Source organism: Uloborus diversus, chromosome 1 (genome assembly GCF_026930045.1).
Source record: "Uloborus diversus isolate 005 chromosome 1, Udiv.v.3.1, whole genome shotgun sequence".
Classification (NCBI taxonomy): Eukaryota; Metazoa; Arthropoda; class Arachnida; order Araneae; family Uloboridae; genus Uloborus; species Uloborus diversus.
Genome location: NC_072731.1, coordinates 264,672,575 through 264,696,092, shown reverse-complemented (window position 1 = coordinate 264,696,092; position 23,518 = coordinate 264,672,575). Strand labels below are relative to the sequence as shown.

Sequence of the window (23,518 nt, the reverse complement as noted above, 5' to 3'; positions counted from 1 at the left end):
AATTGCAATCAGATCTTAACTGGAGCGAGAAAAAAAAAAGGAACTGAAACAAAATTTTTTCTCTTTATATCCCATTTTTAGCCGGTACTTCAAAACTTTTATGAAACCAACTCATTTACAATCGAAACGGTTCATAATCTTTACTCATATTATAAAGAGAGATTACGGATTTTTGTGTGTTTACATGTTCGAGGTAATCTCCGGAAACACTGCACCTACTTGAAAAATTCTTTCACTATATGAAAGGTGCTTTCTTACTGAGTAACATAGGCTATAATTCGAAAAAATCTGATAAATAGTTCTTTTTTTTATTCAAATTTAGGCCCAAATTTCAAGTAAATTGCCTATTACTGGCTATTAAAAGGGTGAAAAATTACTTCCACATATTATTATTATATATCGTTGGAAAAAGGTAGAATTTTCCGCTTTCTAAAGAATTTATTTCAATGCTCTAATTTAATCACGGCGGGAGTAATTTGCATTTTTAGCTCGAACTTTTTTAGGCTTAGCTGAAAGTTTGGCAATACTTTCTTCATTAAATCTATCAATAAAAAGTGAAGGAATTGTCTCACAGTTTTCTTTTTGACACCGTTGGAAAAAGTGATAGTTTTTACTCCAGAAATACCTCGACCTTTGGTCGAAAAAGTAACCTTCTATCTCCAAAGGGAAAAAAGTTACAAGCCGTTAAAAATAAAGTTCGAATAAATCTAATCTCCATTAAAACTACTGATGTTTTGTTTCGCATTGCCATGATTACGTCTTTTAACTTCGCTTCATTTTAATTTCTTAAAGGTCCACAAACTTGGCGCCACGGAATTTAAACAATGGGGAAATGTTTTCGTCAATTCTGCATATTTTACTATCCACGTTATGATAATTCCCCCAGAAAATGTTGAAATTGTGGGAAGAGTTTGAAAGGGAGTCTTAGCAATTTTCCCAATTGTCGCCAAATTCGTGGACGCCAAAGACCAAGGGCTAATGTAATTCCGCCATGGCCTTGCTGATAGTTGCGAAAGCAAAGAATGGAGTCGTTCCCTTCAGTCAAAAGAAGTACTTCCAGTCACTGAAATTTTTTTTAAACAGAACGGTTCAAACGCTTGATAGTTTTTTAAATTTTTTTAACTATTCAATTTACAAAGTTTGAACAGAACAACGTCTGTCTGGTCTCTAGTCAAAAAAAAAGACTTTATTAAAATGTCGTTCAAGTACTTAACACGTGTCTGAATCTTGGTGTTCTCGAGAATCGTGGCGAGTCAAGAGTCGAACGAGGTACCGATCGATGCGAAATTCTCCAAAGAAAACAATAAGGTTAACCTCGCAATTGTACGACATTAACTCGAGGATATATTAGTTTAAACGTCATCTAACGTTACTCGTTAATTTTAATTTCCTGTTGCCATTTTGCAAATGGGTTAGAAAATAAAATTTTAATTGTTTTAAATGGGGGGTTTTTTGGCTGCTGCCAACAACTTTTTCCGTTTGAGTTTTATTTTAAACCAGCTTCATTTCTCTTTTATTGATATACTGGCTGAGTCGCCCGGCTTTGCATGGTCAACTTCGAAAATAAAAGTTATGTCAAGTGACGCGTGTTCAACTATCAGGCTTGAAAAAAAAGTAAAAGTTTGCGGTAAATTGCGGGAAAAAAACTAAAAGGGAAACATTTTAAATTCTCCGATTTCAGGAAAAGCCTCAAAACAAAAGTCAAACTTTTATTAGTTCATGTTCGAGAATCAAATATGGCAACAGATCTTTCGTCTCAATTATTTTCTTCGCCTCTACAAATTTTAATAAAAGTATTGTTACGGAAAGTTGAATTGAAGTACTGAGTAATAATTTGAATGGAGGAAAGCCTTCGAAATATAAGGATTTTATAACGAAATCCGAGTGTCCCAATTAATAGTTTTTAATTGATATATCCGCTTATTATCGGAGGATTATGTTAAATAGCCAAACACAACGACAGGAAGATTACGAATCCATCGATACCTGGTTCGATGTTCAGCTCATTGGCGTTTGGGAGAAGTAACTTAGACAGATACATACATAGGCACATCAGTACATACATAGATACATACGCTCAGTTTTTATGTAACATTTCTGTGAAATGAAAATACCCTTTCTGCAGAATCCCTTTAAAGTAAAAAGAAAAGCTCTTGAGAAGTAACTTGAACATACATAGGTTTACACAGTTTTACGTAGTTACAGGTTTTAATTATGTAAGATAAATCCTAAAAGACATAAGCACAAACAAATCCGGCAAAAAAATTAATTTTTCGCAGCGCCGGATTAGTTGCAAAACTTCGATACACAAAAACTGTGAAATAACAAAGAATACTTCACACAACATTCAATACCACAATTTAAAATTGTTAATGCGCAAATAATTCCACAAGCTACGAGCAGAATGTGTTTCGCTTATACGATTCATGAACTCTATTGCATTGACTAGTCACGCACAGTAAAATGTGAATATCATGCAAATACCACCATGTTTGAGTTCACTCACAAGGTTCGTTCGTTAGTTTGTTATTTTTTTCATTGGATAAGACCTACGAGCCTTACAATTTGTCGGTGATGTTTTTCTCCCAGTAGTACTAGTCCCATGCCATTTATGAACAAGGATTGAATAAATAGTTTTTTTCGTTCAAAAGCAGAATAAGATAGAACAACATTTTTACTTCCTTTTACAAAAAAAGGAAGTATTGTATTCGCAAAAAAAGTTCTCAAAAATCGGCCTAAATTTCTGTTTTGCTCACCCCCGAATGAATGTTGGGTTTTTTTCCCCCGACTTGACCACACGTGGATATAATTTATGCCTAGGAACGTACAGACACCGGAAATATCCATTTTGACGATCCCCGAGTTAATTACAATGAGTTTTCTCGTGACGTCTGTATGTACGTATGTATGTGCGTATCTGTATGTGCGTATGTATCTCGCATAACTCAAAAACGATATGTCCTAGAAAATTTAAATTTGGTACGTAGACCTTCCCTTTTGGTTGCATTCGGATGTTCCTAAGGGAGTCTTTTGGGGCAAAATCATTGGGGGGAAATCATTGTTAATTTCGAAACCAAAAATCAAGTGGCGTTTTAATTTGGCGGACACTTTGCAATATATCGCCAATATTTTGGTCGCCAAGTTTTGTCGCCAACTTGGCAACAAATTTGGCGATTTATTTTTATATCTAGTTTCGATTTGGCCACTGTTGGTGATATTTAGAGAGGAAATTATTGAATCACATTAAAATTGCCTATAATGGGAAAATGACATTAAATTGGAGTAAAAAGAAGTCATGTGATGCACACATCAGCTCGTTTGCACAAAAATTGCATATTAGTGCAGACACGTGTTTCGGGTCATTTCTCGGAAAACTTCATCCCAAAGCTCCCACATCGTTACACCCAAAAAAAGGGGTTCCTTGAAACACGTGTCGGTAGCAATCTAAAAATTGTGTAACAAAACAATGTTACATCTTATTTTACCTGTCCTCCAGTTGTTCTGACAAAATTTTCCGAACTGTTATATGCACTTTTTGAAGGTTCGTCGCTACGAAGACTATTCTATACGTATTTTAATCTCGGAGGACGGGCAAAATCTTTTAGCTGTAATTGTCCACCCTCAATAGTGAATGGTATTTAAAATTGATCAAAAAATTGATCATCAAAATTTATTGGTATGGGTCTCTAAAATAGTTAGGTTTTCCGCTTTCTCGAAATTTTGAATATAAGTCTCATTAATAATGGTATTTAATCGTTCTTATTTCACGAACACAATCGCATTTAAACTTTTAAATACCAATATCTTCGATTTAAAAAAAGCTGTAAATGTTGCACTTGTACTTTAACAGTTTTTTTCATCTGAACCCATTTTGAGATGCCAATCCATAGTTTGTACACAACTGATTTTTAGACAATTATTGATTCTACTTTAACTCCTTATTAGTGGAATATCCAACCGAATATTGACAGATTATTCAAGATGTGAAGCCGCGAACTGGAGTTACAAAAATATTGTGTTTAGAGAAATTAATCTGATAAATTAAATAATTTTGACAAAAAGAAAAAATCTCAAAATGCGCTTCAAGAAAAATACATTTAAAAAAATACAAACGAAAAAAAAAAACAGAAAAATACAAAGATAGGACTAAACGAACGCGTAAAAGCTGCATTTTGACTGAACATTCCAGTATAAATTACTAATAAACATTTTAAAGTTAATGGTTGATATAGGTTTTTGTTGAATTAACGGAAGAATTATTTCATGAAATCGGGAAAAATATTAAAAGAAATTTGATCTGAATTTTCCACTGCTGGTCCATTTTTTAACAGGAAATCCATTGTACGACTTAAAACGTACAACTGAAAAGGAAAGAATGTATTTGCTGAGGAAGGTTAACTTAGCAAAAGTATTTTCAATAGACATTGTTCTATTTATGGATTAGATTATTTTTAAACACGAAAAATCAGATTTAAAAAAAAAACGAAGGCGAGCATTTGATTTCGTCCCTGACGCAGTCTCCGATACTGTGTGTTTAAAATTGTATCATTGTTTAACGAAATTGGGTCATTTAATTATTTTTCACTCTGATACCGAAGTACAAGTTCCTTGACCTTCCTCGGAAGAGGAAAGTTGCTTTTCTAAATGTCGTTGAAGACGACAATTAAAAAATATGAAAGTGCGTCTCTGGAACACATTTCGGGTCATGTCGCAATTTAAGGGTCAGCGTTGTGAAAAACCCACATCCTTCTATCCTAGCTATTCATCCTACCTACTCTTCAGTTTCTAGATGAGATTGTGATAACACTGGGCGCGTTTTCCGCGCTCGACTTAAACGTGTAGACATCTAATGGGGTTGTTCCCATCAGGTGTTAATTTAGTCGCTGAAGTTGATAGAATGAGCAAAAAAATAATGTGGAGCGAAATTTTTTTTCAAAACTTTTTTTTTTTAAAATGTTCGATTTTTCAAACAAGGCGTGGTCTTTATGGCGTCACAAATGATGAACTTTGGCACGCTACTCCACTGGCGGGCCGAATACTTACGCTTGCTGTCTACCGCTTTTCCATGATATGATAATTAAGAAGTGAACTAAATATTGCACTAAACGATTGATATCAACCATATGGTTACCAGTACATATGAGTAAAAAAAGAATTAAACATTGTGCTCTGCGCTAATGGCATCAGTGAATGGCATTTCATCACTTGTGATGAAATGCGCAGAAGCGGAAAAAATAAAATTGAATCTGCGTACCGATTTAAAAAAAAATTCTAAAAAATAAATTATGTCAAATATTTTTCTAAATGGTCAAATCCTATGTTTTTAAAAATACTCCTTCAGAAAAAAATGCTTTTGAAATTTCGAAACTATCACATTAGCCTATAAATTTGGTAATAGATTTAGAAATTCTTCACTTCAAGTATTTAGTTCTTGAAATCTTACTGCTCAAAAATTTGTAGTTCCTAAAATGTTCATGAAGATGAACATCAAGACATAATTATGAACTTTGTGTACCTACAAAGTCGGTTTAAGTTTAAACGAGCTGATGTGTGCATCACGTGACTTCCTTTTACTCCAATTTTAATGTCATTTTCCCATTATTGACAAATTTTAATGTGATTCAATAGTTTACTCTAAATATTACCACCAGTAGACAAATTAAAACCAGATTCCAAAAAAAAAAAATTTTTTTTTTAATTTGTTTTTGTAATTAAATTGTATTATAACACCACTTGAGTATACATCGGAATTAACAATGATTCCCCCCCCCCATAAAGGAGCAAAAGACCCCTTTAGAAACACCCAAATGCAACCAAAGGGGGAGGTGCACAACTAGATCCAACAAGGAATCTACGTACCAAATTGCAACTCGGGCCAAATTTGTCTGGGCCAAGGCGCCAAATTTGTCTCCAAGTTGGCGATAAAACATGGAGACCAAAAGCCTGGCGATATATCGCCAAGTGTCCGCCAAATTATAACACCACTTGAGTATACATCGAAATTAACAATGATTTCCCCCCATAAAGGAGCAAAAGACCTCTTTAGAAACACCCGAATGCAACCAAAAGGGGAGGTGCACAACTAGATCCCACTAGGAGTCTAGTACCAAATTTCAACTTTCTAGGACATACCGTTCTTGAGTTATGCAAGATACATACGCACATACATACGGACGTCACGAGAAAAGTTGTAATTAACTCGGGAAAAGTCAATATGGATATTTCGGGTGTCTATACGTTCTTAGGCACTTATCCGCATGTGGTCGGGTTGAAAAAAATACTCAACATTCATTCGGGGGTGAGCAAAATGGAAATTAAGGTCGAATTTGAGTGAAATTTTTTTTCGCGAATACAATACTTCCTTTTTTGTAAAAGTAAAAAAGGAGAAATCCTTAGGATTTTAATTTCCGGTAAGAAACAGTAAAGCACTAAGGTTAGGTGGTAGTCACTGCACAGAAAATAACACAAATCACTTGCGCAAATACCAGTAAGAAGAAAATCGGTAATGAAAGGATAACATTGGAGGAATTTTAAATATTGTGAGAAACAATTTTAATTCAAGAGAAAATTCAAATTAATGCTTCTGGCTAAAAGCTCGATGATGGCTGGGCATCGATGGTCTGTCGATGATGGCTCGAAGATGTGGATGCTTTTTCCCCAGTTTTATGCCAATCGATAGAATGGCACTATTAGAATATTATTGCGGCAGTTAAAAATAGAGAAACTGGATTAACGTTACCCACAAGGACTGTAAATATGTTTACATGATTAACACGATAGGAAAGACATAGTAACATCATTGTCCATCTAAGTTGCATGCAAAATATGGGTTTAGAATATGACATGGAATCTTTGCATTTTTCGTATACACCGGGAACAAGAATCCCTTAGAAGCTTTTGTCAGAAGCTAACCCTAGTATATTATCACACTAGCTGCGTTGCCCGGCTTTGAACGGTCCACCTTGAAAATGAAAATTGTGTCAAGTGACGTATATTCAACAATCAGGTGTAAAAAATAAATAAAAAAACATGATTTCCTTTCCAAACAATGACGACAGGTATTAAAATACTTAAGAAATTAAATCCAGAAAGTTGGACTTAAAATGCGTAGCCATGGAAACAAAGTAAAATAAGTTTTAGGAGTTGAAATTTGATAAAAAATGGTTCACAATTTGAATGAAATCGAGATTTCTTAAACTTGATTTAAAAAGGCTTGTAACTTTTTTTCCTTTCGGGATAAAAGCTTATTTTTCCGACCATAGGTCGAGTTAGATCTGATGTAAAAACGGTCGCTTTTTCCAATGGCGTCAAAAAGAAAGCTTTGGGACAATTCCTTCACTTTTTTTTTTGATTTATTTAATAAAGAAAGTAGTGCCTAAATTTCAGCTAAGCCTAAAAAAATAGAGTTAAAAACGCAAATAACTCCCGCCGTAATAAAGTTAGAGCATTGAAACAAATTGCGTAGAACGCGGAACATTCTACCCTTTCTAACGATATGTAATACTAATATGTGCAAGTCATTTTTCACCCTATATTTGAGAATTTGTGAAAATTGGACGTAAATTGGAATAAAAAAAGAACTGTTCATCGAATTTTATTCGAACTGATCTGCAAACCTTTTCAGGACTTACAGGAAGAAATTGTGAAAATTTCAGCGCAATCGGCCGGGTAGTTCTCGAGTTTTTTGAGTTCAAACACACAGACGCTTTTTGGAGTCTTCATTTTATACTATGTAGAGATACATGAAGAACTGTTTTCTTGCAAACATGCAATAATATACCAGGACTGCAGAAGCTTACCCAACAGACATTCCTGGTTGCATCAGGGAAAATACATTGACATTATCTTCATGTTTGTCACATTTACTAAGACCAACCAAATTCCTGGACTAGTTTCCAAACTTTGCCTCTTTGACGGCTTAAGCTTTCTGCATGTGATAAGAGACACTTTCTTCGAAAAAAATATTTACAAGTCTTTGCTTAGATTTATCATAAAGGATTCATTTTGCTTCAGAGTTTGAGATCTAGAGCAGATTAAGAACTGAAGAATTAGCACTAGTTTAAAGTTGACCATATTCAAACTACACAATTATCTACCTTATACTCTACATAACCAACTAAAGTACAAACCAAGTACAAAAATATATATAATTTGAAAATAAATGAAATCGGAAAACAAACGAAAACAAATCCAAAAAAAAATAAAGAGGTAAAGAAAAAAGGGGGGGGGGATTATAAAATGGCAAAACATGAGACTTTAATGACATAACTTAATCGATGTAGAAAATTGAAAAATTTCTAAAACAAAATTTATTCAGCGTTAAAAAAATAAATTTTAAATAAGAAAGTAGGTTTATAATATAATGAAGGAACTAAGCTTGTCTATCCCTGTCCCCGTAATAAATTGAATTTTGCGGTTACAGGCAGAAAATAATCAGTTTTAGAGGAGCAAAATATAAATTACTGTATACAGAATGTTCCGCTTTAACTTGCAAGACATCTATTCCCGCAACCGAGTCCTAGTAGTAGTTCGAAGTAGTCCTAGATGCACATTTGCAAAATGTTCAAAATCAGATGCAAAGTTTAGATATTGAAAGTTAAGCAAAAAAAAAAAGGGTCAAAATGCGAAATTTAACTTTTTATACAGGCCCTAGATCCCTTAACTTGTATTCAAGGAAATAATCATTGAAAAATAATTCCAATACAAAAAGTTTGGATGTGGGCAATGAGATTTGACCTCTGTTCAATAAGCACACAAATTTACGAACTATTTTTGAAAACTGGTGTATAAAAAAATTCCAGACCTGCTGATGCAATACGCTATTTGTTTCACCTTTCCGATCTCACACGGTTTACCTGGCGTTCTTTCTCAAACTCAAACTAAACACATTTGACTACAGCTTTCTCTGGATTTTTGAACTATTTTTGAAAACTGGTGTATAAAAAAATTCCAAACCTGCTGGTGCAATATGCTATTTGTCTCAACTTTCGATCTCACACAGTTTTGCTGTTAAGTCATTTCAAAGTAGAGTAGTTATTTCTCAGACACCATGTATATATAGAAAAAAAAAAAAACTTACCCGAACCGTTTCACAAAGCTTTTCCTTTTCCCCGAATCATTACTCATTTCGAAGTAGAATTGAAAACTGAGACTTCTAAAATATAAAGTCTCACAGACTTGAGTAGTAAAAAGTTCTGCCACAAGAGCAAAAAATTGTGGCTATCGTATCGTTTGAAAGAATATGAACTGAAACGTCTTGGTGAATAGTTTTGCGTTGCACTCGTAAGAAAAAAAAATGACTTGCAGGAAATCGTTTTTAAATCTTAAGAATTATTCAACAGTTTCTAGCGCGTCGTGCATATACATATCTTACTAAAAATTAGATGCTTCTGCTATATCAACTTCATTACGTAAAGATAGACATTTTAGGCGATACGTAAACTGCACATCCGGTATCATTCGTAAAATGCATTCGTATTAGAGGAATAAAAAAATTATTTCGCAAATGCTTGAATTTAATTATTTTTAGATTTAAGAATGAAATGCCTCAGTATTGTCTCCCAAAAAGTTGACTATACACCACATGACATGATGGTAGAGTTTTAATTTTTTTTTTACTTTTTCGCATAAAATTATGAAATTTCCAATGTTTGCAATTGAGTCTAGAAATGTAAGAAAAAATGCGAATAAACCAGAAATTTAAATCAAAATTCGGGTACTTTAATTGAAGACTCGAACCTTCTTGCGTTAAAATTCGACTTTCTTGACCACACTACAATTAAAGAGCATAGTAGTTGCACTTCAGTTTAAGAGCTTCATTATGAACAGCGCATTCATTAAGAAATCTTAATAACTCAAAATGTAATCTCGTTTATCCTAATATTCCAGAAAATCTCCGTTTTGAAAACATTAAATAATTTTCGCAAAACAACTCAGCATGTTCCAATCGGTACTCTCAAAGGTAACACACATGTCGTAGTTTTAAATCTTGTTACTTATTTTTTGTTTTATTTACTGTCATATTGGGTTAAAGTTACATATAAACTTCTTGTTTGAAGATTCAATATATTTTCTTTTAAACGCACTTTTAAACAAAACAAGCCATTAACAAAACTAAAAATTCTACTTAAAAGTAGTCAAATAAAATAAGTCACCCAAAACCAAAATAATCTGCCAGAAAATATAACTAACCGTTAAATAACATGAGAAAATTCTTTTAAAGTAATCCTTCACGAAAATAAAAAATTAAAATCTACACTGAATTGTAAAACAATCCGCCAAATAATTATAATAAATTATTGAACAGTAAGAAGTTCCATTAAAGAAGCAAACATTGCGCCGACGTAAATGACATTTCTTAGATTTCAGAAGTTAAGTACACAAGTTGCCAACTCCCATAGAAACGACTGTTTCGATGTTATTAAGAATCCCTTTTTTCTTACAAAAAATTCAATAGCTCTTTTGGAAAGAACATCCAAAAAAAGATTTTCTTAGACATTATTTCATCCATAAGTTTACTAAAAATATTTCCTCCTTACCCGGGAACGCGTGTCAGCAAACATTTGAAAGTTTAATTTTTTGTTCACTTTATTTTTATCATTCATATTTTTAGCACAAATGTGTTTCATTAACTTTTTTTCGTAACCTATTTCTATAATAGAAATAGTTATTTGATTTTCCTTTAAATGCAAAACAATGGTATTTTGTCTTTATGCAGAAAATAATAAATTGCGGAAATCAAGTTTCTTCGAGCATGACATTCAAATTTTTCATAACAGAAGTTCAAAGTATCAATTATAAAAACAAAAATAAATGTGTATTCAATATTTTAAGACAAATGCTCTTACTACTTACAGTAGTAGCTACAAGAGCTAAGTTTTATGGAAATTGAAAATTTTGAAAATAAATCGTAACGCGTAGGTTTCAGTTTCACTTTTTTACTATGGGGAAAAGATTTATGGCATTCTTTCGGCTAAAAACCATTTGTTGCCATGCGGCGTTAAGTTTTATTGAATTACAGTCAACTAAGTAGGATTCTGTGAGAGCGTCTTTAACGTCTCTTTACGTCTATTAAAATTAAATCCGACGTTTCTTAACTCAAAAGAATGGGTTCACTGTACTCATGTACGTGCGTTAGAAGCAATACTTCTTAAAAGAATAACTCTTTAGACATTTTACTACACACATTAAAAGTACGATAAATATAGAGAATTGTAGTTTCAAATGTACAGAAAGGTAATCTTTTTATTAGCGTCTAAGATTTAAAATTGCACGAAAATTTGATTCTACGTGTATAAAACTAAAAAATACAGTATAATAGTGCTTGAGAGAGCAAAACATCAAGTAATTACACTCCGAGTTTGTTGAAATTTAAAAAGCTGTTTTTGCAGCTACGCTGGCTTCAAAAACTTTGCGACCAAAAGTTTGGCGATATATCCCCAATTCTTTGCCAGATTATGACATCACTTAACTTACTGTTTTGGGGTAAATTGAAAACGCCAATTTGCCCCAAAAAAAAGTAAAAGACCCGGTTTGAAGCATTCGGAAGCAACTAAAAGGGGAGTGCTCAACTAGACCCCACTCAGAGTCTACATACACAATTCAGCTTTTTGCAGCATATCGTTTCCGAGTTATGCGAGATACATATGTCGTGAGAAAACTCGTAGTAATTAACTCGGGGATCGTCAAAATGGACATTTTGGTTGTTCATATGTTTGTAGGTACATATGCGCGTGAGCCGAAAACACTACTCAACATTCATTCGGGAATGAGTTAACTTGAAATTCAGATCAAAATTCCAGTGAGAAAAATTTTGCCATCACAATACTTCGATACTATGTGAAAGGAAGTAAAAACCCACCCTCTCTTAAAACCAAATTGTCACAACCGTAAAACAGCAATATTCTGTCATTCACATTCTAAAATTTAAAAAAAAAGGAACATTTCACTACAATACACTTTAGGGTCCCCCCGAGCTGAGCAGTTCCTGATACAGCATCCCCGCAGGCATTGACATGGAATGCAAATTTGGAGGACTTGGTGACCAAGACAGATTCAAAGTGCATTTGCCACTTACACAGAGGATCTTCAACAGAACGGCTTTGAACCCACGACTCTTCAGTTACGACGGTAACAAAAAATACCATAACAAAGACTATCAATCAGTAAGAATGTATCTTTGGGGAAAAAAATGCCTGGGTGAAACTTTCTACAGTGCAATAAAAAAAGGTAATGGAATTAACTGAGCCAACCTAATTTGTGCACTATGTCTAAAAATGAATTCGTACGCAGCATAAAGCTTAGCACAAGTCATATGCGAACAAGTCAAGTCACATGTGCAGCACAAGTCATAATTAAGAAAACCCTTTTTTGGCAAAACTTTATATACTAAGTAAGAGTTAATTATAAACGTTTCTGTAATATTTAAAACAAAAATACTATGCATTTTTTCACCTTGTTTTCGCACTTCCAGGTTCTGTTCAAAAAAAATTTCAGCACTCAAACAACTAAGAGAAACATTACAATGTTAACTTTCCTTAAAGCTCATAATTCGTTAATAGTAATAATAATATGCTATGAAATTCTTATTTTGACAATCTTGATTAAAAATCGGGACAAACCCCTGCATCTTATTAATGTAAAAGTGTGTATTTTTAAACGTGATTGCTTACTTCCCACTAAGCAGTAAGACATCTTCCCATGCTTACAGAATTTATTTAAATCCAATAGAATAAAACTCAACTTACCTGTTGCGAGTTGGAGTTTCAATAACGACTTTCATGTTGACATCAAATTTGGAATACTTCTTCAGAAGCATCAGCCAACACGAAAATTACCCTTCGAAGCTTAAGATAAGAGATAGCAGTCACTAAGCCTCGACGCTGGTCGGAAGATATCGGAAGAATCGGGGATATATTTAATGGTTTTAGCTCCTGTCTCCCAACGATAACAATGAAAATTTACTATGTGTACCTTCATAACACCATCGACTCTGTTCTGAATCCAGCATTTTACGATGGGATACCACGAATAAACATCAAATCGGAGCTCCAGAGCGTGAATAAATACGTTAGACATCCACTTAGAAAGATCATTAAAAATAATAGAAATTGATTTGTTTAACCTTGAATTTGCGCACAAACAAGATGTCGAATGTGAGAGAATGATGGCAAAGTTCTTGAAGCAGGTGCGGAATATTCGACTGGAATAATGAAATAAAATTTTCATAAAAGAAATTTAAACCAGTTTTTCCAAAACAGAAGAATGGGATTTAAAAATAGAAGTTCATTCTCTTTCTTTTTGTTATCGACTCTTTCAAAATGAATTTGAAATAAAAAATAACTAAAATTAATCATGAGAATAAGTTGAACTAGTCGAAAACAAAATCAAATACAAAAGCAAATTAAATTAAAACCAAGTTCGAATGTACGCTCACAAAATGGCGAAAAAATGTGGCTATGACTCATTTGTTGTCTATTCTCGATGAACTATTTTAATCTAAAATAAATTCAATCCTTTTTTATTCTTAGAATTTTTTCTGATTTTTATTATTACTTTTTTCAAATTGCTGTTCAGAATTTTGACCCATTCAAAAAAGTTACGATCGCTTGCTGACCCAAATTTTATTTTGGAAAGTAAAAAAAAAAAAGAATTTACTATACTTTCTGCCATAAAAACATGTGTAACGAAATTGAAAAGACTTTTTCAGGAGAAAAAATCCTAAAAATATTCATTGGTGTTAATAGAGAACTATTGATTCTTACTCAAAAACGTACGCTTTGTGACCCAATCAGCAATTCGAATTGAAATCACAGGGTTAACGTGCACGTGGAAATTTCAAACTTTATACAAAGGCGGAAAGCATTCGGAGGATTTTAAACAGAAATAATTTAACAAATCGTACCCCGTTAAAACGGCACAGCTCAAAACTTGGAAAAAACGGACTAGTTCGCGATTTAAGATCTACGTTTCATCCTTTCTCTTTCCACAAAACTCAAAAGCAGATTAACTTTCGTAACTTGTACGTGGCGGCATAAACACAATTTGATCAACAGTACCACATCACTATCCCGTATCTCATGGCAAGCAAGGTTCACACATTAAAGGGTAAACTCCCAGCTGGGCTGACGCCCAGCATGGGGACCTTCCCCGGCGCAATAAGCACCAAGACCGTCCGTAGTCCAGATGACTATCGACCGTCGCACCCGGCCGTGCGGGGGGGGGGGGGCCGCTACGCGGACCCCACGGACGGTGGAACCTAAGGCTGAACGCTAAGTGGTGAGGTGCGTGCGGAGAAAACTACTACATCACTAAAATTTTCATAACTTATAAGAAATTTTCTTCGTACTTTAAGCATGCATCATTAATTTAGACAATGAAAACTAACCAGTAAACATCACATCATAATTTGTTTGCGCGTATTGTAATACATGATACATAAAACTACTGCGGAATACTTCGATTTTCTCGAATGTTGTGCTTTTGACTTGTGTCACTTTCCTTGCTAAGGTAAGATATGGTGTGTTATAGGTTGGTTAAGTGGTTTGTTTTCATCTTTTTAATGCTATTCCTTAAACAGATCAAAATATTTACTATTGTTTAAGTGCAAAATTCACAGAATTAAAATACAGAGCCCCATGAGGCTAAGAGAGAAAAATCTGATGATATATTTAAAAACATTGCAATTCTGAAGTAGAGAAAATTATTAAAGAGAGTCCTAAAAGTTTATTAAAACCCCTTCTTTTCGTCTTTTAAGATCTACCTAAATTCTAAATAAGAATGAAACAGAGCTGGGGAGTCGGGAATAGAAGGTTTAATCTTCCTAGAGTCGGAGTCTGATTTTGGGGTAAATGAGTCAGAGTCAAATATTCTAAAATTTCTAGAGTCGGAGTCTATCATTTTCCCTCGGACTCCGCAAGCCTGATGCGAAAGACGAAGTAAATTGCTAAAGTTTATAAGCAAACAGTTTGTTGAAGCAACTTTTAACCATCATTTTTAACATTAAAAATGTTGTTCAGAAACTAAACAGCCAATTTGTGTTCAAAGCCGATTAAAATATCGTTATCAAAAACTTGCACCCTAATTCCATGTACTTGTGACAAAACAGTTTCCTGATATAAAAACAAATCTGTCTTTCTCTTTTGACTAGCTATTTCGCTGTTCGCAGTTTTCAAACAGGAACTTTTGTATATCTATTGCTTAAAGGCTAGTACTCTTAGATGTAAATTTTCGGATATAGAACAAAATGAACGCAGTAGAGTTTGCATTTGCCGAAAGCTGTCAACAAGTGGTATATTCGAAACAAGATCCCGCTCTGAACAACCAAAACAAGCAACTGGGCGGTCATTCCAAGCTCGTCAGCTTGCGAGATCGAGATTCTCGCTCACGTGATCGGTTGTGACGCAGAAATGTCGCAACGTGAGCGTGATCACGTGAGCGAGAATCTCGATCTCGCAAGCTGACGAGCTTGGAATGACCGCCCTGAATTGGAAGATAGACTTCGAAATTAGTTCTAACCGACCAGTCCGTACGGTCAGTTCATGAACAAGAAAGATTCCCAACCAATGTCACACTAGGGTTCCACCAAACCTACCGCTTTGTTGTTTAAATACGTCTTTCGGCATCGAAATCCACGGTCCATAGACGGCTTCAGTAAATTATATTTCTTGATTATCTTGAAGTACGGCGTGCGCCAAAGATTAGAAAACGACACAAAGACTTTCATGCTCAGTGGGCCAGAAATCACATCAGTTAGATGCATGGTTGAATTCTTTACAGATATGAAAAAAATTAATTCCCGTGACCCCGACCATTGGGAGCATTAGAGCCGTCCAAAATGATATGGAAAAAGTGAAAGGTAAAAATGTTTATCTCCACATTGCTGCTTTTGTTCCTCTAAGCAATATAAATTAACAAACCAAAATTTGGTTGAGTTATGATATGTTAAGGGGCTAAGGGCGCCCATATGCATAACAGTAAGGGAGGGGCTCAGATATTTTCCCCCATGGTTTACAGGGGTGATTGTGTTCCGGTATTTTACCGAATTTCCGGACGTATTTCCGGTATTTTTAAGTCTGAAAATACCGGAATTACTTTTTTTTTGTTATGCTTTTATCTCCCTACCTCCGCAATTTTTTTAAAAATTATATAATACTCATTAAATATACCTGCAAGAGCCTTAAGATGGACACCTATCCCTTAAGATGGACAAATGGCAAGATAATTTTGTACAACACCAGCTCAAAAGTAACTTTGTAACACATTAAAATTTTAATCAAATGTACACACTATTTTGACTGACTATTGAACTATTTAATACTATGGCAGAAGTGCACTTAAGTAATAGGGGCCAAATATTCCCCCCCCCCCCCGTTCTCGCTTTGAAACTTTCAGGTATTTTTTGATGAACTCGCAATCACCCCTGGGTTTAGCCGGGTATTTTCCCCATGGAAACCGAATTCAATGCAGATTAGAGTCATTAAAATTTGAAATTTTTAATAACTTATTCATTAATGACTGGAGAAGAAATGTTTTTACATTTTTAAAAGGAAAAAAGTACTAAAAGCAAGAAAGTTGTATTTTCTAAGGGAGGGTTCGAGCCCCAATTCCCCCCTATCTGGGCGCCCATGTAAGGAGCCACCACAAAGTCTAAGTTTTAAACTCTACTGTAAAATTCTCGTTTACACGTCATTTTGAAACAAATCAACTTACTATTATCAATTACTAAAATTGAAAGATGTCATGAGCACCTTTTATTAGTTCTACTGAACTGATAAAAGATTTCAACGACCAAGATGGTGACGCTGATTGTCAATAATGTTATTGAATCTTAATGTACAAGAAAATGTTGAATGCAACGTTAGGATTGCAGAAAGATGTATTAGGACGTCTGCAAATGTAAAATACCTGTTTCACAATATTTCTTAACGTAATAATATCAAGAGTAAAATTCCTTCACCAAAATACCGATATTTTAGTAAACACTTTTTTCGTAGGGGAAAACTTTTTGGTGTAACTACAATCGATGTGATACAGACTCTAGTGTATTGAGTTACAGTAATCGCATTTATACCCAATTCCTATAATCTTCAGTTTTGCAACAATCAGTCTTTATAAGACCCAAAATGATTAATGTAATGGACGTATAGTTTAGTTAATTGCAGTAGATCTCCAACTATACGAATCGCTGATTATCCGAATCACTTTCAGAATTTGAGCACAAAAATGAATTCCCAAAAAAAAAAAAAAGGTTATGGATGAAAAGACATCTAACAAAGCATATGTTGGATGTCTTCCGAAACATTTGTACGCAATAATCTGCAATTTTGTGCAACTAAACATTATTTCGTTTTCACTTTGCAGTATTACAGAGTACCAAAAGTGGGCGAGCCAACTTTTACTCTAAACATTATGTTAGTTATGGTTAAATGTTTGTTATACACAGTTACATCGAAATTTTAAGAGTCATAAACATCAATATGAGCACCATCTATGTCGTAACACAGCTGAATCCTGCGCCATGTTCTCGCAGATTCTTTGTGGAGCATCGGGCATTCGGAGAAGTTTTGCCGCAAGACTTCTGCGAGAACATAAGCAGAATTCAACTGTGTCACGACATGGATGGTGCTCAAACCGATTTTTATGACTAAAGACTTCGAGGTAACTGTAAAGCAAAGAGTCAAGTTTCACTGACATTGTTGAAAATAAGGAGTGGGGGAAAGACACCCATTTTCGGACCACTGTAGACTATTTGTACAGTCGGACCTCCATATATCGAAGTAGCAAATTGCCGGAAAAAAATTCGATATATAGAAATTTCGATACATAGACACTATCATATTTTATTGTAAAAATCTCCTAAAGCATTAAAATTAAAGCTAATTTTCGTGTATGAAACCTAATTTCTAATTTATACGAGCATCGGATTAAATGAAAGTTAATAATTAAAAAAAATAACAGAAATTACATTTTTGCGCCTTCATGCATCTTCATTCTTCGGCAATTCAACTTAAGGGATTTTCGTTTTGACAAATCGAGAGAAAACTAAATAATCAATCTACTTAACTTGAATGATTTTTACTGCAGCTAAAAAGACTAGGAATGATAATCAACAGACAAAAGGGATAACTTGAAACTGATTTTACAATGTTACTGGTTACAACTAAGAATTGAGTACTTGAGGGAATTTAAGAACTCCAGAACGAAATAACGACCTTTCTACATACTCCTCAACCCCAGATTCCTTATGCATTTCGTAGCAACCTTTAGTGAACATAATTTTTTCCCTTAACCTTCATTTTTAATAAATAAGTTAATAATTAAAAAAAATAATAACAGAAATTACATTTTTGCGCCTTCATTCTTCGACAATTCAACTTAGGGGATTTTCGTTTTGACAAATCGAGAGAAAACTAAAACATTAATCTACTTGACTTGCATGATTTTTACTGCAGCTAAAACGACTAGGAACGATAACCAACAGACAAAAGGGATGACTTGAAACTGATTTTACAATGTTACTACTTACAACTAAGATATTTGAAATAAACTTGAGGGAATTTAAGAACTCTAGAACGAAACAACGACCTATCTACACACCCCTCAACCCCAGATTCGTTATGAGTTTCGTAGCAAACTTTAGTGAACATAATTTTTTCCCCTAACGTTTACTTTTCATGAGACAAACAGTCTAAAGAGGAAAACGAAATCTCCGAATGTCTCGAAAAAAATTCGATATATAGAGATTTTTTCGATATATAGAAAGAATTTTTTTATGTAATGAACATAGAAATTTGCTGGGATTTCGATATGTGGAAATTCGATATACGGAGGTTCGACTGTACATTCGTAGCATAATTGAAATGTTCAAAATTGACGAGAAAGTCAGTGAGAACCTGATAAAGATAAAAAATTTCCGACCCCTCTTCTCTAAACGGATGTTTTTGACATTTGTATTTCTTGCCCCAAAGTACAGAAATAATGTGCATAAATAATTACAAGAAATATAAGAATACAGTAGAAGACCGTTATAACGCACACCTTGGGACCAGAGTTTTTGCAATATACAGGTTTTTGCGTTATACAGATCATTTCACAAATTTTGAAACTTATTCAGAATATATCTATATATTAGCACTTCAGAATGAGTTTTATCTGCAATGATTATTAAAGCACTAATATTACAATTAGTCATTCACAAATAAATATGTTTCACAATCAAAAGTGCATTATCTTGCACTTCTGCTAGCTTCATGGTTTGCATAACAGCTGCATTTTCAAGAGCCATCTGGTATTTTCTGTTTACTATGAGTACTCATTTTCAATTTAAAAGCTTTGAATTAAGTTGGAAACATGAAAAACTGTCTCAAAATTTAATTTGCCTAACAATTTTTATGTTTGCAAAGCAAAACAGAAGGATTTCTTAGACTTCAAAACGTATTGTTTACTCCTGAAAAGTTGTGCGGTTTATATAGAATTGCGTTATATAGGTCGGCGTTATAAGGGTCTTCTACTGTATTGAAATTCTTTCGCAGCTACAAACGAAATATGAAAAAAATGCTTACGGTTTTTTCCCTTTCTGTTCTGAAGTATCAGTTATTTTAATTTCAATATCCACCATCCTGACAGAACCTCAAGTAAAAATTCTAGACCACATAACCACTTGCTTACCGCCGCAAACATTTAACATTACTACTTTCCAGACCGCAGCCCGAAGTGGTAATTGTTGGAGGACAATAATAAACAACTTCTTTTTCAACGGATGGAAAAATAAAGCTTTGTGATTGACGCCGCGTTGTCCAGGCATGGAAAAAAAGTGGCGCTAATGTGACATACTTGAGAGACGTTCCTTTGTGGCATTGTCTTCATCGATTAAACAACAATCGTCTGATCTCACCGAGTTTCGTTAGTAGAGGTAGCTAATTGGGGAGTAGTCAAAGCGGTGAAACGTTCTAATGCTGCTCAATAGTTTAATAAGAAGTGTAGTCCAATTAAGGAAGTGATGTGGCACAAAAAGTTTTTCCATTGTTCAGTGCGACAGAATGATTGTGTTTTAATTAGCATATTAATTAGCATCCATAATTTCAAGACGTTTTCATCATATCATATAGTGCGAGTTAATTATACATAGTTAGCATAAAAGAATATCCCGGTTTTAAAAAACGTATATTTCGTGAACTATAACACTTACCACTATAAATGATACATAAAACCGAACTGATGTGTGCATCATATGACTTCCTTTGACTCCAATTTAATAATAGTGCCTCGGAGTAAGCAAAGAAATATTTTAAATGCATTCCCCCCCCCCCCAAGTTCGTTGCAAGCTGAAGCAAAGAAAACGTTTTATACACATAAATTTTCCCTATATTGGCATTTTTAATGTGATTCAATGGTTAACTCTAAATATCGCCAATAGTGGCCAAAATGATACAAGATTTAAGAAAAAACCGCCAAGTTGGTGAATACGAACGTGTATGTTTCCATTTTCTGAAAAAACGAGCTGATGTGTGCATCACATGACTTCCTTTTACTCCAATTTAATGCCATTTTCCCATTATTGATAATTTTAATGTGATTCAATAGTTTACTCTCTAAATATCACCAACAGTGGCCAAATGGAAACAGATTTTTAAAAATATATAGTCAAATTTGTCGCCAAGTTGGCGATAAAACTTGGCGACCAAAAGCTTGGCGATATATCGCCAAGTGTTTGCCAAGTTATAACACCACTTGAGTTTGCATTGAAGTTAATGATTTTACCCCAAAAAGGTGTAAAATACTCCCTTCGGAACATCCGAATGCAACTAAAAGGAGAGGTGCACAACTAGACCACACTAGGAGTCTACGTACCAAATTTCAAGTTTCTAGGACATACCGTTCTTGAGTTATGCGACATACATACGTACGTCACGAAAGAACTCGTAATTAACTGGGGGGTTGTCAAAAAGGATACTTCGGGTGCCTATAAGTTCTTAGGCATATATCCACGTGTGGTCGGGTTGAAAAAAACTCAATATTCATTCGGGAGTGAGCAAAATGGAAATTAAGGCCAATTTTTGAGTGAAAATTGTTTCGCGAATACAATACTTCCTTTTTTGTGAAAGGAAGTAATAAACAAGCGAAGGTTTTTTTTTTATTTTGAACGTAAGTAACTACTTAAACGTGCACGTTCCGCACTATAGCAGCCAGAAATTCCTTCAGAACCAAGACCTTTGGGGCGGGGGGGTTTACCCCCTCTTTTGTATACAGCCCTGTTACTTTTAATGGGAAAAACCTATCATTAACAGTGCCAAAGTGGTATAAAAGTATAAAGAAAAAAAGGTTTTTAAAATACATTAAACACAGAAAAATATCAATGTGGAACTCTAACTTTTTTACTTTTGTAAAATTACCCACATACATTTGAGGATTATTAAGTTCAGGGGGTGATGTGACAAATCCCAGTCGACTATAAAAATACCTTAGCAACTACTTTTAGAACGAGTGAGAAAAAGCACATAACGAATATAAATTTTAACTTAGCGTACTCCTTTCGCTTCAAAACTAGAGGAAAAGTAATATTTTAATAAGTAATTTTAGGTTTTTAAAAAAGCAATTATGAGCATTTTCCTTCTTTAATCTGAACGACACATTACTGCATTAACATCCAACCTAGTGTAAACTAACGAATAAAGTTAAATATGTTGATATTTTGAAATTAAACTATCAATTTTTGAATTTTAATTAAACACTCAGGAGGGGAAAACATAGTTTAGTAGATTAAAATTAAAAAAGTTATTTTTTGTTAACGACATTAAAAAAATATGTTATAGAATATCTTGGATGTCTCAGAATTTCAATGCGAAACGATGCAATTAGCTAGCATTGTGTTCACCGAAAGAACTTACTTGAAAGCAATTTTATATTTAAAGTACAAGTTTCACTTTTATTCTTGCTTTAAAAAAATCTCTGGAGTTTTATACAATTATCTATTTTATTAGCGAAGAGAAAAATTCTCGATTCCTTTTAGCATCTCGCAAGTTCTCAAAACATTCAATTAGCTAACACAGTCAAATGTAAAACACCGCTGCGTTTTTAATCACTCTTTCGATATTTCTAACGGAAGAAAATCTGTTTCAACTGATAAAAAGTGTAATTTGAATCTGAATGGTATTTGATTCAATGTAACGAATGATTATAAACCTTGAAAGTTTCACCTTCTTTGAATTTAGAAGGCAAAACTTAAGAACTTTCCCAAATTATACTTCAGAAATCTGCATTCTGAATACCCATCCTTCTGCTTTATGTTAACGTTAATGATAAAGTGATAAGTCGGGAACATTTCAAGTTTTACATGTTGACGCATTTGTTTAGAAAGAAACAAGACGGATACTTTTGAAACTCATTTTAATCAACTTATGAATCACAAACCTATGGCGAATGACGAATAAATAACTTTGTGCTTGAAAATTAAGTGAATCTTAACCAACGAATATTGCAAATTACCGCAGCATTATTGATGCACGAAATTGCAAATTACTGCTGACACGCGTTTCGATGTTACAAGGAACATCTTTTTCAATGCAAAGTGTGAGCTTTCGAATGAAAAATCATCCGTTAAAAAAAATCATCCGATTCATCCAAAAGCTTGCACTTCTTTGCATTGAAAAAGGTGTTCCTTGTAACACCGAAACACGTGTCTGCAGTAATTTGCAAATTTTTTGCATCAAAATGTCGGTTAATAGATTGGCTTAATATGGCGAATGATTTACAAGATGACTTAATGTACTAAAGATCTTGTTTCAAAATTCAAGACAGTGTTTATAACCTTCAGCAAGCACAGGGAATGCGCAAATACGTACATCTAACGAAAAGAGTCATTCAGGTACTCGCCCATTAAAAATTGTTATACAGTCGGATCCCGCTACAACGCGATCCGACTTACGCGAAATGGCTATAACGCGAGTTTTTCATGAGTAATGAATTTTTAATGCGGACACAAATTACTCGCCTGCAACATGAAATTTTTCGGAAAAGAGCGGCGGAGCATTAGAATGGGCTTCGTTGACACTAAATATTGGTTTTGTGAATAGACTTTCATCCCTTGAGCATCACTGAAAGCGGGAGTTCACCCACTGTATTAGTCTAAACAACGCTTTGTTTTAGTTTATACTAATAACCATGCCGATTCTTAACTTTTTTTTTCATTTTACATGTGAACGTTGATAAAATACGTTGAACGTTGATAACAGTCTGATCGCGCTGCATAAACCTTCTTCCTTTTTTAAATTAAAAATATATTTACTATATCGATATTGTCAAGTGCTATAATAATGCTGTAGTGTACATACTGTAAGTACCATACTACTTTATTTTAAGTTTCTCCCCCCATTAATCATTGATTTCGTGCTAAATTACAGAATTTTATGCCAAATAATAACGCTTTTTCTAAAATACAGAAAAAGTCTGTTCTTTGTAAAAGATACTGCAATATATAGTTAATAAATAGTTTGAAACAATATGAAGGGTTTTTACAAAC

The 23,518-nt window shown here is 34.0% G+C and overlaps 1 protein-coding gene across 1 annotated transcript in view; it reads right to left on the bottom strand.

The window, feature by feature from the left end:
* LOC129227401 (potassium voltage-gated channel subfamily KQT member 1-like) overlaps positions 1-12,929 on the bottom strand; it is a 144,403-nt gene extending 131,474 nt beyond the window's left edge. Inside the window, exon 1 of the mRNA XM_054861955.1 lies at positions 12,747-12,929. Coding sequence (XP_054717930.1) covers positions 12,747-12,817 — 71 coding nt within the window. The 5' untranslated portion in view covers positions 12,818-12,929. The remainder of the gene's footprint in view (positions 1-12,746) is intronic.
* Between the last annotated feature and the right edge of the window lie 10,589 nt (positions 12,930-23,518).